This window comes from Lissotriton helveticus, chromosome 1_1 (assembly GCF_964261635.1).
Source record: "Lissotriton helveticus chromosome 1_1, aLisHel1.1, whole genome shotgun sequence".
In the NCBI taxonomy this organism is placed as follows: domain Eukaryota; kingdom Metazoa; phylum Chordata; class Amphibia; order Caudata; family Salamandridae; genus Lissotriton; species Lissotriton helveticus.
The window spans coordinates 1,602,191,248-1,602,203,947 of record NC_136057.1 but is presented as its reverse complement, the minus strand read 5'-3'; the positions used below and the strand labels follow the sequence as shown (position 1 = coordinate 1,602,203,947).

At 47.1% G+C, this 12,700-nt stretch overlaps 2 protein-coding genes across 9 annotated transcripts in view; one reads left to right on the top strand and one right to left on the bottom strand.

The window, feature by feature from the left end:
- AMHR2 (anti-Mullerian hormone receptor type 2) overlaps positions 1-12,700 on the bottom strand; it is a 1,194,741-nt gene that overhangs the window by 762,213 nt on the left and 419,828 nt on the right. The gene's annotated exons all lie outside the window — the stretch shown is intronic.
- The window catches only part of LOC144829016 (uncharacterized), a 313,846-nt gene that overhangs the window by 6,606 nt on the left and 294,540 nt on the right, over positions 1-12,700 (top strand). The window contains exon 2 of one of the 2 annotated variants that reach the window (XM_078687721.1): positions 10,737-10,791. The exons of the other annotated variant lie outside the window; for it this stretch is intronic. Coding sequence (XP_078543847.1) covers positions 10,747-10,791 — 45 coding nt within the window. The 5' untranslated portion in view covers positions 10,737-10,746. The remainder of the gene's footprint in view (positions 1-10,736; positions 10,792-12,700) is intronic. 2 annotated transcript variants of the gene reach the window in all.

The following is a 12,700-nucleotide window of genomic DNA, read 5'->3' as shown; positions in this document are numbered from 1 at the left end:
AGCATCACTCGGCACCACCTCAGCATCACCTGAGCATTAGCACAGCCTAATCAATGCATCTATACCAGTGCAGCACCTCAGCTTCAGTGCAGAACCACATAAACATCAGCAGAGCACCATCTCAGCATCACCTCTGCGTCACCTCACCACCACCGCTGTGACATATCTCGGCACCAGCGCAGCCCCACCTCAGCAACAACTCTGCCCCAACGCAGCACGACTTTAGCATCAGCGCAGCACCACATGAGCACCAGAGCAGCACCACCACTTCAGCATGACTCAGCACCCCCACAGCATCATTCCGCACTATTACAGCACCATCACAGCATGACTCAGCACCACAGAACCTCGTCATCATCAGCACAGCATCACCTCCGCATCAGTGCACCATCACCAGCGCAGCCCTACCACAGCACTACACCAGCATCACCTTAGCACCAAATCAGCAACACTCAGCACCACCTGATCACTGGCACAGTAGCACCTGAGCACCACTTCGACAGAAGCACACGACCACCACCTCAGTATCACTCAGCACCACCTCAGCATCAGCACAGCACCAATTTATCATCACTGCACCACCCCCAGTGCATCACCAACTCAGCATCAGCCCAGTGCCACCTCAGCACCAGTACAGCCTCACCTAATCAGCACAGCATCACCTCAACATCAGCACAACACTGTCTCAGCATCCGCACACCATCACATCCGCATCCACACAGCAATACCTCTGCATCAGTGTTCCAACTCTGCACCAGCGCAACCCCACCTCAGCACCAACACAGCACCACTTTAGCATCAGTATAGCACCACTTCTGCATCAGCTCACCATCCTCTCAGCACAGTGCCAACACAACACCCATCAACACTACCTGAGCACCAGCTCAGCAGCACCACCTAAGCACCACCTCCTCATCAGTGTACCTCCACCAGTTCAGCAACAACTCAGCATCAGTGCAACACCATCTCAGCATCAGCACAACACCATCTCAGTAACAGCACAGCACCACCTTCACATTAATGTAGCTCCACCAGCGCAGCCCCAACTCAGCACCAATGCGGCACCACTTCAGCATCAGCGCAGCACCACTTCAGCATCAGCACAGCACCATTTCCTCATCACTACACTACCACGAGTGCAGCACTACCTCAGCACCAGCACAGCACCACCCCAACATCAGCACAGCACAACTTCCGCATCAATGCACCACCACCAGCGCAGCCCCACCGCAGCAGCAACTCAGCACCACTTCAGCATCAGTGCATCATCACCTCAGCACAGAATCACTCAGCACCGCCGCTGCACCACCACCTCAGCATGACTCAGCACCAGCACAGCATGACTCAACATTACCACAGCATGACTCAGCACCACCACAGCATCAATCAGCACCACCATAGCATCTCCTCAGGATCACTCAACACCACAACAGCACCAGATCAGCATCCGCACAGCATCAACTCTGCACTAACACACACACACTCAGTCTGCCATCTGCTGAATTTGGCATCTGTTGATTCTCCCTTAGTGTCTGTCCGCAGCTCGTTTTATAATTTAGGGACTATTTCTCAGCCTCCACCCTCCCATTGTTTATGCCCCCCCCCCCATAACAAAGTGCTTCAACAACAGTACAAAGAGACTTAACACACACTCGGTTACTCACCGAGAGCCATTATAGTTTTTTGATTCCTTTAGAAACTGAAGAAAACTTAGGCGTTCCTGTGAGTAGCCTGACCGCTGCATTTTGCAGCCTTTGAAGTTTGTTTATAAAGCGTTCCTGGGTGTTTAAATAAAGACTGTTGCAGTAATCCAACCTCGATAGGACTAGTGCGGTAACCACCGTTTGCTTACTGTCAGCTGGAAGAAACTGTAGTATTTTTTTCACTGGTTTAAGGACATACGCTGTTGAGGAGACTGCCTTTACTTGGTCCCCAAAATGCAGTCTCTCATCTACTTTTTCTCCCAGTTTTTTCGCTTTTTTCACGGGTATAAGGAGAGGGCCCATAGAAGACGGCCACCAATTTGGGTTCCAGAAATTGGCATTGTTCCCAAATAATATGACTTCCGTCTTGCCTGCATTCAGATTTAGGCAATGTTTTGCCCTCCAGCTAGTCAGATTCCATCCTGGAAAGGCCTGTCTATGCCCACCTCCTGTCCCGGAAGCAGAGACACCACAATTTGGGTGTCATCCGCATAGGAGGTCAGAACAAAACCAAACGCACTTATGATAGGAACCAAAGATGAGAAATATACATTGAACAATTTAGGGCTCAATGATGACCCTCGAGGGACTCCACCTGGCAAAGCAAAAGGTTTTGATTGGAAATCTCCCAGAGATACAATTTGTACTCTATCTGTTAGGAATGATTGTAGGAGTTTCCATGCTTTCGCCTGGATCCCACATGCCCTTAAACGGTCCATTAAGAGATCGTGATGGACCGTATCAAAGGCCGCAGAGAGATCCAGAAGGATCAAGGCGGCCTTGCCACCTTGATCCACTGCCTTCCTAATCTCTTCTGTGGCTTTGATGAGAGCAGACTCCATACTTTGTCCCTCTCTAAAGCCATACTGGGTTGGATCCAAGGCTTGGATTCACGGAGATGAGCACTAAGTTGTATATTTATGGCTTTTTCTATCATTTTGGCAAGTAAAGGGAAACTCGAGATTGGACGAAACTATTTGGGTCCTTGGGGTCCAGACTGGGCTTTTTCAGAAGGGGCAAATTTGAAGCCACCTTCCATAATTTGGGAAAGTATCCTGTTTCGATCACTGCATTAAAGATAGGCAAAAGTGCAAGGGTTATTGGTTCCACGGCTAATTTGGCCACTTCGACCGGGCATGGGTCATAGGGTGACCCTGAACTTACTGCCATGAGCAGGCTGCGAGTTTTGTTCATAGATAGAGGCTCAAACTTGTCAAGAATATGGGGGAACACATTTAGAGAGTTATGTTCCTCTTTAGCTGTGGTCCTCCCTGCTACATTTGGATTGTTAAACACAGAAAATATGGTCTCCACTTTGTTTAGGAAGAATTTTGCTAAATCATCGCAGAGTTCCTGACTCAAATTAACTTTATCTGGGAGTGGTGATGCCAAGCTAGTAACTGTTCTAAAGAGTTCTTTTGCCGAGTTTTTTGCTGAGTCAATTTGGTTGGCTGTTTTTATAAGCCTTCTTCTCCATTTCCTTATATTCTTTCCTCCATCTCCGCTCAAGTTGCTTGCACTTGAGTTTTTCGTGTCTCAGTTCTTCCGTAAACCATGGAGCGGAGGGGAGTGCTCTTTTGGGAAAGATAGTTTTCACTGGAGCTAGTTTGCCGCAAGCTCTCTCCAACCATTCTGTATATGCAGTGGTCCCTTACTCCAGCCCCACAAACATTTGGTCTGCGGTTGATTTAAGGAGTGTCTGAAAAGCATTACCATCCACTTTGTTCCACGCTCTGACCTCTACCTGCCTCTTGATGCGTGCCCAGCTTGTGCGCTGGTCCCTAAGAGCCATCTCAAACAGAACAGCGGCGTGGTCTGTCCAAACAAAAGGCGGTACCCCAATGAACCGGAGACCTAGGTGGCTTGAAAAGATACCGTCCAGGGCATGTTCCACCACATGGGTTGGGGCAGTTACATGCTGCTGGAGGTCTGCGCTCTTCATCATATCCATGAGGATCGCTGTGTCTGGTTACAATGGAACCTCAAGATTATAATTGAAATCACCCAAGATAGTATAAGCATCTTTGCAAATGCTAACTTCCAGCAGTTTACTGATGGATGTATTAAAGGTATTCCTGGCTCCTGGTGGTCTCTACAGTAAGCCTTTAAAGGTGTGATGGTGTGATTGAGTAAGATTAAAGGACAGAGCTTCACAGGCTGAGTTTGAGGAGGAATGTAAAACTGCCTAATTTGAACTGGGGTAAAGGACTGCCAATCTGCCCCCTTTCCCATGAGGTCTAATCAGAGTATGACTTAGGACCCCGGTGGGAGTGGCTTTCACCAAGCCTGGCCCTGATGTTTCGTCAGTCCAGGCTTCCGTAATGAAGGCCATTTTTATGTCCCTATCCTTGATTAGCCTTGCACATTCAATGCTATGCTTGCCCAACGAACTTGCATTCAGCATGATGCAGTTGAAAACCAGTGTGTCATGCCCCACTGACACTGCACTGGTGTTCTTCTTATGCTTAATACCTTGGTATTGAAACTGAGGCATGGTCATTTTGCCATGCGGACAGGTCATTAAAAGAGATGCGGGCTTGGAGTTAAACATAAGTCACATGCATTCCTAATCTTCAACCCCCATGTTTAGATCTAACAAAGCTGTTTTGGAATATTTGATGAGGGTGGTTTTACCTGACGAAGGACTAGCAGGGGTCCTCGCGCTGAGCGCTGGCTGAGCGCGGACGGGCGCAGACCGGCTTGACTTTGGCGCGTCCGCTGCGCGCTCGAGCCAGCCGTGCTAATTACAGCGTGATAATGAGAAACACTAGTCTGCTCACCAAGAACAAGCCCCAAGATAGCGGCACCCGTCAAGCAAAGCCGATGTGTGCTGAAAAATCAGGATTCACAGTGAGTAACCCACCCAGCAAGAAGTTACAAGCAATTCTATTTAAAATCTAATTTTCCCTCTTAAAATCAAGTAGAGTTTTTAAGTTTGTGCGAAAACGCAATTTCAGTGCAAGTAACATGCCACAATCTCGCAGTCTCCCGGTTCAAGCCTCAGGAGAGGTAACGCTGCGTGAAGATAGTTGACCCTGACCAGTCCTGTGGGATACCGGGTCGGCAAATTGCAGACAGTCTGGCCCTGGTCCAGGACATAGTTGAGTACGTCAATGGCTGCAAGGTTACACAGCCTTGGTCAGCCTGGATCAGGAAAAGGTGGTCGACCGCATTTCCCTTGAGTTCATGGACCGGACAATCAGAGCACTGGGACTGGGGGACTTCTTCTCTGAAATGGTGACCACAATGCATAGAGACATCTCCAGCATGGCGTTGGTAAATGGCTGGAGAACCAACCCCTTCCCCATCCTGTCAGGGGTGAGGCAGGGCTGCCTGCTTTCCCCTCTCCTGTTCATCTGCGTGATTGAGCTCCTCGCTGAAAACATACGGCAGAACAAGAACATCAGAGGAGTGAAGGCACCAGGAAACAGGGAACAAGGCAAAGTGAAGTGCTCCCTCTACATGGATGACATCTCAGTCTTCTGCGTGTGAAAGAGTTGGAGAGAACCTGTATGGAGTTTGGGAAAGCGTAAGGAGCAAAGATCAATAGCACCAAGTCGGAAACCCCACTCTTCAGACACTGGACCCCCACCCGAGACCCTCTGCCATTCCCCATCAAGCAGGACTTCCTGAGGATCCTTGGAGTCTGGTTCGGCAGCGAAGGTGCAGCGGATGGGGACGAGAGACTGACAAAGAAGAGGCAGAAGCTGGGACTCTTGAGCCTCCGGAAGCTGATGATCGAAGGGAAGTCTTTGGTCCTGCAGAATGAGACCCTGCCAGTGCTCCAGTAGTCGCTCAAGTGTTGCCTGTGCTGACCCAAATGGACAAGGCAATCACTAGAATGATCTTCTACTTCATCTGGAGCTCAAAGAGGGACAGAGTGAAGAGGGCGGTGATGTTCAAGACCCACGACAAGGGAGGCAAGATAGTGCCAGACTAAAAAATTATGCAATTTTTACAAGACCCAGTTAAACCTACAACAAATTGGAAACATGGGTTTCACACATTAAAAAACTATCTTATGGTAATTGATGCACACAAATTTCATCCAAACAGGAAAGTAGTCTTAGTCACTTAGGGTGTGAAGGGCAGCAAATATTCAATAATTTGCCTGAGTTGGATGCTCCACCTAGATGTTTTGACACAAGGGAAGAATATTCTAAGGCTGTTGTAAAACTCACTAAAAAGTTTTTGGAGAAGCCATGCATTTAAGGGAGTGAATACAAAAACTCACAGGGTTCCCGGCCGGGAGCCCATGGAGGGGAGCAGTTCAGGGCAGACAGTGAAGTGTGGAAGTACGGTCACCGTACCAAGGAAAGCAGCAGCATAACGAGGAGGCCCGCATTGAAAAGCACATCGCTTAAGGGACCACCTAGCCCAGAATGTATCTCCGCCATCGACGAAGAACACCTCCTGCACACTTAGCAGTCATTTCTTAGGAGCTAGCGCCAGCGTGCGCATTCCGCCCCCTGCCTTCCGGCTCTGGATCCTTCGGACCGAGCTTCCACACTTCACTGCCTAGCCTGCACTGCTCCCCTCCATGGGCTCCCGGCCGGGAACCCTGTGAGTTTTTGTATTCACTCCCTTCACATAGTGCCACTCTTATCATCCTACTATTTTCCTACAGCGTATACTTTACTCAGGTGTCCCTATATTGACAAGTCCTGAAGAGACCCGACATCCGCCAAGGGTCGAAACGTCGTCGGCAGAGAAAAAGAGACAGACCACGCGTAATAGTTGCCCATATCTCCAACTATTACAATTTTACTATAGAAATTTCATTTCTGGTCGCCACTTTCTGATGAAAATCCAGATTCAAAGCAGAAACCTTTTTTGTATTTCACCATAAGAGTTTAGGTTCTCACAAATCATTCACTTGGGTCACACTGTCACTTGATGAATTTTGTTTGTATTTGCTTTACATATCATGTATTGATAATTCCCATTGTCTTTGGGTGTATAAACTATGGAACTGTTTGAAACAACTGACTGAGTGTTTATGCAGCTCTTTTATTTGACATCCACCCTAAAACACCCATATTGCCATTGTGCAAAAAAAACACTCATTTGTATGTGTTCAATATTTATCCACAGGAGCCACTGTTGTTTTTCCATAACCTCACACCCAGGCTCCGAGTGAGTAGGGTTCCCTTGTTCTCTCTCTCCCAGGAATGTGTTCTGGCCTGACAGAAAAGCATTGTGTGCTCTCCCGGGCATGCAGTGCTCATAAGGGAACCCCGTTGCGGTTTCCCTGCAGGATAGCCTGGGGCTTCCCTTCCAACCTTTGTTTGACACCGCTGCGGTGCTCAGTTTCTCTGAAGCCCTCGTACACTGCCGGGTCAGCAGTTAACAACAATTAGTTGCGTATTTCAGTAAGTGCATTTGAAATAGAGATGGCACGGGGAACTGAAGTAAAGCGTTGTACAGTTTCATTGAGTAGGAAAACAACAAAACCCCATTCAGCATCCAAGCCGTGCAGGTGCCAAGTGACAGGCTGCTTACAATCTTTAAGAAATGCCATTCTACATTCCAAGCCAGGTAACCTAGAAACAGTCAGAAACATTCCAAAGAGGAAGTAAGAACACTACAGCATTCTGCCCATTAACATTATTATAAGAGCATTTGCGAGAGGGCTACCCTTTGTATTTTCTTACAGGGGTTTCTTTCAGATTGTGTACCTTTTGTCACTGTGCTCTCACCTTCATTAAATATGGAGTTATTCAAGGACCATGGTTACTCCATCTATTATGGGAATGAAGAGGAATGGCCCCTAAGGGATAAAGCCTGCCTGCAGAGGTAGACAGTGTGCTGTCGCAGGCTACTTCCAAGGCTCTTGCCCCCCTGCAGGACCAGTTTAACAGGTTAGCAGTTCTTTTTCCTGGGGATTGTTAGTGATCCTGGAGCATTAGGCGCATGTCCTAGCAGGCATTCTTCCTCTGTGGCCAAAAAGGCCCCTAAATGTGATGAGGGGTCTCAAAAAGGCTTCGATAGATAGCGTGAAGTCTTCCGTAAGAGTGGGCACATGTTCCTCTCAGGAGGAAGAAATTCCAGGGGAAAATTGTTACCTAGTCGTGCCAAAATCTGAATCAGATACTGGGTTCCCCAACAAAGGGGAGGGTGACTCTGATGAGATTTCCTTGGAAGAGGAATGGGATCCTGGCAGACCATTGCACCCTGGCTCTACAGCCTCTGACTCCCTGGATGGGGAGCCCGGTCATATGGACATGTTCAGCCAAATGGTATTTACCATCCTCGGTCCTCCAAGTGGACCCCAGATCTAGGTAGCCAGCAAGATCCGTCAACCTCTTGAAAAGGAAGTGAGGGGTCACTAGAGGGTAGAGTGCCCCAGACTCTAACTAGAAGGAAGGGTGGCATCAACACCAGAAATAGATGCGAAAATGTGCACCTTTTCCAGGAAATACATGAAAGACCCAAAAAAAGGCGTTGACCGCTTATGAAGACGTGTCATGACAAGCTTTTAGACGTTGTGGGACCCCTCACAAAAAATACAGAATGAGCGGAGCAATTCAAGCACACAGGGACCCCCATGCCGACAGACACTGTGGCAGGTTGGGCACAGAGGGCCTTTTGTTTATTAGGCGCTTTATACGGGGAGAGACATAGGTCGCTTCTCTTAAAAATTGACCCCAAGTTAGGGGAGTTAGCTACCTCCAAACCAGGGCCCATAGAGCAAGGGAACACTTTGTCAAAGAGTTGGGCAAGTTTGTAGCCACTTTCTCTGCTCTAGATAAGGCCCCAACATTGATTAAAGTGTTTTTTTCCACAAAGGTTTTTGGCAGGGCCGGACGAGGCTGAGGCCACTTCTCCAGCCGTTCCTTTTAGCAAAGCTCCACTAGAGGCCAACCCAAATGGAACAACGGCTAGCATGATGGATGTTCTTCCCCAAAAGAGGCCCAGAAAGAGGCAGAGGAAACAGACCAGGCAGAAGTGGAGCAAACACTCCAGGAGGTTTTACTGATAAGCTATATCTTTTTCTTCCCTTGAGAACTACAAGGGAGAGTCCAACTGTTAATTCACAAGTGGAGAGAAATCACATCGGAGCCATGGGTTTTACAGACAGTTCAGGGATACTACATGCAGTTCTACAGATCCCCGGCGCAGGTGGTACATCCGATACCCTTGAGTTTCTCATCCCTGGCGGTAAGCATGATAGACACTGAGGTGATGGCTCTTTTTACTAAAGCCGCGATTTGCAGGTCAGTCTTACACCCGAAAGGATTCTGAGCAACATCTTCTTAGTAGAGAAAAGGCTTCAAACCAGTCATAAACCTGAAAAAATTCAACGAGTGGCTGGTTTATCAACACACTCAGATGAAAGGCATCCATCTTTTAAGGAATAGCGTATTGACAGGGATTGTATGGTGAGACTGGACTTAAAGGACACGTAGTTCACTGTTCCTATCTACCCTCCTTACCAGCGGTTCCTCCAACTCTGCTGGACTGGACAATGTGTCTGCAAGTTCAAAGCACTCCCCTTCGGCCAATCATTTGCTCTGTGGTGCTTCACTAAGCTCTTATGTCTGGCAGTAGAAGTTCTCAAAAAGAGGGCAGTTGATGGTCCTGTTGATGGACCAGTCCCGGGACCAATTATTATCGAATTCTGGTGAAGTTGGAAAACCAACCGCTTTCAGAAGACTCTGCAAATTTCATAAAGCATGCATGGGCCGCGGGTAACATCAAGAGGTACTGATGAGCATGTAAAAGATGGGCTTATTGGTGTGTGGAGAGGCATCTAGATCCCATGGGGGCAGAAAGTACAGATATCCTGATTTCTTGGCCTGGCTGGCACAGTCGGATCACAATGTGAATTCTTTCCACTCTGGCTTATCGGCTGGACACAGTCCCATTAATGATGTTCCGGTGGGGGAACATGCCTCTCCGCACAACAACAAACCCATCTTTTCCATGCTGATCAGTACCTCTTGATGTTACCTGCGGCCCATACATGCTTGATGAAATTTGCAAAGTCTTCTGAAAGTGGTTGTTTTACCAACTTCACCAGAACTCCTCCACGCCATGAGTTTCATGGATCATGGCAGAAGCAGGAATTTATGTCCAACAGTTTGGTGTCCACTTTAGGAGGGGAGGTCATAGCATCTAAGGCCATCCAGGTAGGTGGTAGATTAGAAAACATTATGAACGCTGCTGATAGGTCGCCAGAGTCTAATTTAAGGACAATTTTTGATGCCACATCTTTGGTGGTAAGTAAACTTTAAACATGCATAATCCTCACCTCCAGTCCTGACATAGAATAAAAAATTTCTAGTTATCGAGAAGGAAAGTTTCAATCTATTAAGGACACAGACGCGAGGGTGTCCCACCCGGAGACATCATGGAAAGATCTTTTTACCACCAGCATTGTTCGACTTAATAGTAAGTAAAAATTATAAATGTATTAATTGTTTTCAAGAGTGTGTTTTGACTTACGTCTAATGAGTCACTGGCTTTTGTTCGGGTGATGTTATATATCACACAAGATGATTGGGAGATTACTGGCCCAGTATACACTCTACCCAAACTAACCGAAGTCAAAACACAGTATACTGTACTGAGGAGATTCAGCCCCAGAGAAATTATCCGTAGCTGAATGCAGGTAGCCTGAGAAGCATATGCCTTTGAGAACAGTTGCCCTCACTTACCCAAAGGTGATTGCTTCATCATTGGGCTGTGCTCCTCGTCAGGCCAGTGCTGCAATGCCTGGAGGGCCCTGCGAGAGGGCTCTTTGTCAGATATCTTTTAATAAATTCGCCGACTGAGCACAGTAGGACAGGGAATGGTGTGTCGTACAACGTGAGAAGATTGGTAAAAAGTGTGAGGCTAAAATAAACTGTCAACCGGATGCCGCAAAAAACTTTTACTGTGATACTTCTGGTTGATGTTGAGCTTGAAAAGAAGGCAGACAAACAGGGATATAATGGTCCCTGTCTCTGCAAGGGAAAGTGTGTATCGATCACCTATACGCCTGCTAGTAAGCTCAGGTTTAAACACATGTCAACATTTTTCATGCCTTAGGTAGTCGTAGATGATCTGGTGGCATTTCGTCAGGAGCAACAATTCATACAAACAGGTAGGTGCAACCTAATCTTTGCAAAGTGAGGAGCTCAATGCCTCAAAGCCCAACACCATGTATAGGTGCTAAGGTGCCGACTGACATCTACCACCACTGGTAAGCACTGTTCTAGTAAGGTGCTTGAATTATGATAACCTGCATAAAAACAAAATGAAAGATGTATGTATGAAGACACATAAATAAAAACTCATTGTGAATGTATCTTTAAAAACAATCGTGAAAGCACACACCCCACACACACGTACCACATATTGACTATTGTTCCGCCCCAATGTGGCCCATACTGCCAAATTGATCTATACAAACGTGCGCATAGATACGATCAAAGGGTCATGGATCCCAAAGTATGGATAGGCAGACATAACATACATAAAATCAGATCCTCGCCCCCCTACAATTTAGGGCAAATCAACGTATTCAATTGGGAGGACGCCAACACAGAGCGTGACCTTTGTAAAAATAGAGAGTTCCCAATTTGCATTAATCCAGCTCGTACACTGGGCATAGACACAACAACCTTTTGAAAAAATACTCGCTGCTAGATACAGTTGCGCCCTCGCCTACTTGTCAATCCTGGACAGTGCCTTCTATCACCTACCCTCCTCCTTGCCTTCGAAGGTAGGAAGGCCTAGACAGCTGGGGCCTCATTTATGAAAAGTGACGTATCGCTGCATGAAAACAGCGATGCGTCACTTTTCACTGCGCACTCCTTGCGAAAATCCTGATGCGTCATATTTAATGTATGACTCATCATGTCGCAAAGAGTTTATTTATTTATTTATTTATTTATTTAACTTATATAGCGCGTTATAACCACCGGGGTCTCTAAGCGCTGTACAGATACGTCAGTATTTCCGACGTATCTGTAAGCGCAAAAGTGACGCATTGCTGGAGTGTGTCACAAAAGTGACGCAACTCCAGCAATGCCTCCTTTCACATGGGGCAAGCCCCATGTGAAAGGGCCTGCGTCAGTCTTACGCCTGCTGTGAGGCAGACACAAGATTTTGACGCAACGGCGTCCTAGAAGTGACGTAGTGATATCTCGTAGATTTCACTGTGTCACTTCTACAACCCTTCCTTGCGTCAATACGCCCCCCTTGGATACATTATACCTGGCGTAGGTATAATGTAGCGCAAGGGTTTACAAAGTGACGCATCTACCTAGATGCGTCTCTTTGTAGATATGGTGCAACAAGGCACATTTTTTACGCAGCTGGTGCGTCACAAAAAGTGACGCACCGGTGGCGTAAAAGGCACGCACGGCCTCATAAATGAGGCCTCAGGCATGGGCGTCCGCAGGGGGGGGCAAGGAGGGGCGCCTGCCCCCCCTGGAGTGTCCCTCCTTGCCCCCCTGCCAGGGCCGGATCTAGGGCGATGCGACCGGTGCTGGCTTCTTGGGGCTCCGTGTTTACAACTTCATTATCATTTTAAAAGCACCGGCTGCACGTTTCTTTCCTCCTGCAATTAACAGGCCTCACAAAAATGTCAAGATAAGTCCTGTGATTAATGTTCTTTCTGGCCAGAGATCAGAATTTTGTGTAGTTGAGGTTTTTGACTTATGTGAAGGTAGTACAGAGGGTTAATGTGCCTACTGCAAAGAACGCGTTACAAGTAGATTACAGAGTGCATTTAATGTAAATAGATCAGCAGGTTATTGCTTTTAAAAGAGCCATCCTTTTGTTACTTGCAATTTATAACTTAAAGTCCTGATATAGAATAGTGAGCTATTAACTTTCATCATAGAAGTGCATACAATTTGCTAAGTATAGAACATTGATTATTGTTGCAAAAAGGGTTCATTTGGGTAGAAATGGATTCTTATTATTAAAGAAAACTCCCAATTATGCTGTTTCTTTTTCGACTCTGAGTTTGTGCTTCTCCACACCAAGCACTCATAAACTATACT